The sequence below is a fragment of the Montipora foliosa genome, chromosome 14 (genome assembly GCF_036669935.1).
Source record: "Montipora foliosa isolate CH-2021 chromosome 14, ASM3666993v2, whole genome shotgun sequence".
Lineage (NCBI taxonomy): Eukaryota > Metazoa > Cnidaria > Anthozoa > Scleractinia > Acroporidae > Montipora > Montipora foliosa.
Window position 1 is genome coordinate 24,144,196 of NC_090882.1, and position 2,500 is coordinate 24,146,695.

At 39.6% G+C, this 2,500-nt stretch overlaps 1 protein-coding gene across 2 annotated transcripts in view; it reads left to right on the plus strand.

The window, feature by feature from the left end:
* The window catches only part of LOC137985055 (uncharacterized), a 21,537-nt gene that overhangs the window by 2,922 nt on the left and 16,115 nt on the right, over positions 1-2,500 (plus strand). For both annotated transcript variants that reach the window (XM_068832495.1, XM_068832496.1), the window contains exon 3: positions 647-1,908. In XM_068832495.1, coding sequence (XP_068688596.1) covers positions 672-1,908 — 1,237 coding nt within the window. In that variant the 5' untranslated portion in view covers positions 647-671. The remainder of the gene's footprint in view (positions 1-646; positions 1,909-2,500) is intronic.

The following is a 2,500-nucleotide window of genomic DNA, read 5'->3' on the forward strand; positions in this document are numbered from 1 at the left end:
AGGCTTAATCGATAGATTATTGCTGTATTGACTGTGAGTCTCATTGACTCATTGACTCATGACTCACGACTCATTGACTCATTTGACTCATAAAACATCCGCTCTCATCATTTCGAAGTTACTGGTAGCTGTTATTATGGTCCTGGCAGGGCACTGCAGTGAGAGTCCTTGCACCTGTGCACTAAGAATATCAGGATATTCAATAAGCACATGCATGTAATTTTGAAATGTGTAAAAAGAAAGGTTTTTACTGTACTGGCACTTACTGGTTTGGTATGTGTAAGACATACCTAAATTTTTTTGTGTAATGTTAGTTGGACTTTCTGTGCTCATTTATACCAATCAAGTTTAAACTGTTGGTCAGAGCTTTATTTTTCCCTAAACCTCCATGTTTGGATAATGACAGAGTTGTGATGAAATCATTTTTATTCCATATTCTTTGCTTGAGCAGTCTAGAAAGGTAATATGAGGCAAATTTGTGCAGTTACATATTAACTTGTACACTGTACGTTGCCCATGCACCACTTAAAAGCACTGACCTCCTAAACTTTGCCAAAATTACCATAATTTATATCGGGATGAGCATTTGGCTGTAAAATAATGTTAGTTGCTGTTAATACTATTTTATATTTGTAAACCATTTCAGTTGTCTGCCAATTCAAATTGAAATCATGGCACAAGGAGGAGTATCTGTAGAAGCACAGGAGATTTTTGCCCAAAGCAAGGAAGCACTGGACATTACTCTTTTAGGGAGTGAATGGAATTCATCAGCTGGGGGGTTGTCAACATTAAACAGAGAGCTTGCAATTCATCTGTCCCAAGAGCCAAATGTCAGAGTTTCTATGTTGGTCCCAGAGGGTGCTTGCAAACATGAAGACAAAGAGGCAGCCCAAAATTTTGGGATCAATGTTCTTGATGCAGGGAAACAACCAGGCTTCAGTGAACCTCTTGACTGGTTGGGCTTCCCACCACAAGATCACACAATAGATGTTGTTGTTGGCCATGGTGTGAAACTTGGACGGCAAGTTAACATCATAAAACGATCTCCACAATTCCAAAATTGTAAGTGGGTGCACATGGTGCATACTGCTCCAGAAGACCTCAGCAAATATAAGGGTTATGATAATCCTACTTCAAGAGGTGAACAGAAGCACTGGGATGAGGTTGATCTTTGCAAATATGCGGACCTTGTTGTTCCAGTGGGACCAAGACTTAAAAAGGCTTACTCTTCCTATTTGCAGGGGTGTAAGAAGGATGAGGATATTTTTGAAATAGTTCCAGGTCTATTTAATAGGGAACTTGGGGATTTGGTGCAACAGGCCAAAATTGAGAGTGATGATGATTTTAATGTGTTGTTGTGTGGGCGTGGAGATGATGAGGACTTTGAGCTGAAGGGATATGACATTGCTGTTAAGGCATTTGCTGATGAACGCCTAAAAGGAAAAGGTTATTATCTTCTGTTTGTGGGTGCCCCTGATGGGAAGCAGGATGAGGTCAGGAGAAGACTTCTCAACTGTGGAATTACTGATGAACAGCTGACAGTGCGAAAATTTGTACAGAGCCGTTCAAGAATGAGGAATCTCTTCAGTGAAGTTGACCTTGTCATCATACCTTCAAAATCAGAGGGATTTGGTCTTGTTGCTCTTGAAGCCTTATCGGCTAGTTTACCAGTTCTTGTAGGGAGTAATTCAGGATTTGCTAGAGCAATAAAGAGCATGCCCTTAGGAACATACAGCATAGTTGATTCTAAAGATCCAGGTAGATGGGCTGAAGCAATTGAGGGTGTCGGTGTTAGACACAGAGTTTGCCTTGAAGAAAGCAAATTACTGAGAGAAGCTTATGGCCAGGAGTACTGTTGGAAAAGACAATGTGAAGCACTTGTTGACAAGTTATGGAGTATGGTTCATGGTATGTTAATCAATATCTACACTTTGTACGTATTTTGTGTCTGACATTAAGGTGCACCTAAACTCAAATATTGTTGGTTTGTTATGTTCTCCTCATCCAAAGCAAATATATTTCACCATGGTTACCCAAAATCTTGCTTGTTCTGTGTCATGCAAGCCACGTAAACTTGGCAGAACTAGCAGTAATTTGGACCTATGACCATTTTGTAAAAGGCATGGGTCTATTCTTAATTTTGTGTCACAAGCCGCTTTGCATTCCTGTTTTCAAAGAAATTTTGCATATTTTTGCAGAGCAGTTTCTGATGTAAAATCATGAATAGACCCATGCCTCTTACATCACGGTCGTGGGTCCAAATTACTGCTAGTTTTGATAACTTAGTGCGTCTTACCAGGCAGATAAAAAGCAAAACTTTGAAATAAGAATGATAAAACATGTTACTTTGCTGTTGGTGGGGAGAAAAGTATTGTACTGTAGATGAAAAATGATTGATTTTAGGTGCACTTTAAAGTTTCTGTTCCCAGAGGACCTTTTGGCTTTTTGTCAGTTCTGTGATTCAGAAGTTAGGGGCAGATTCATTTTTTGACTGAATATC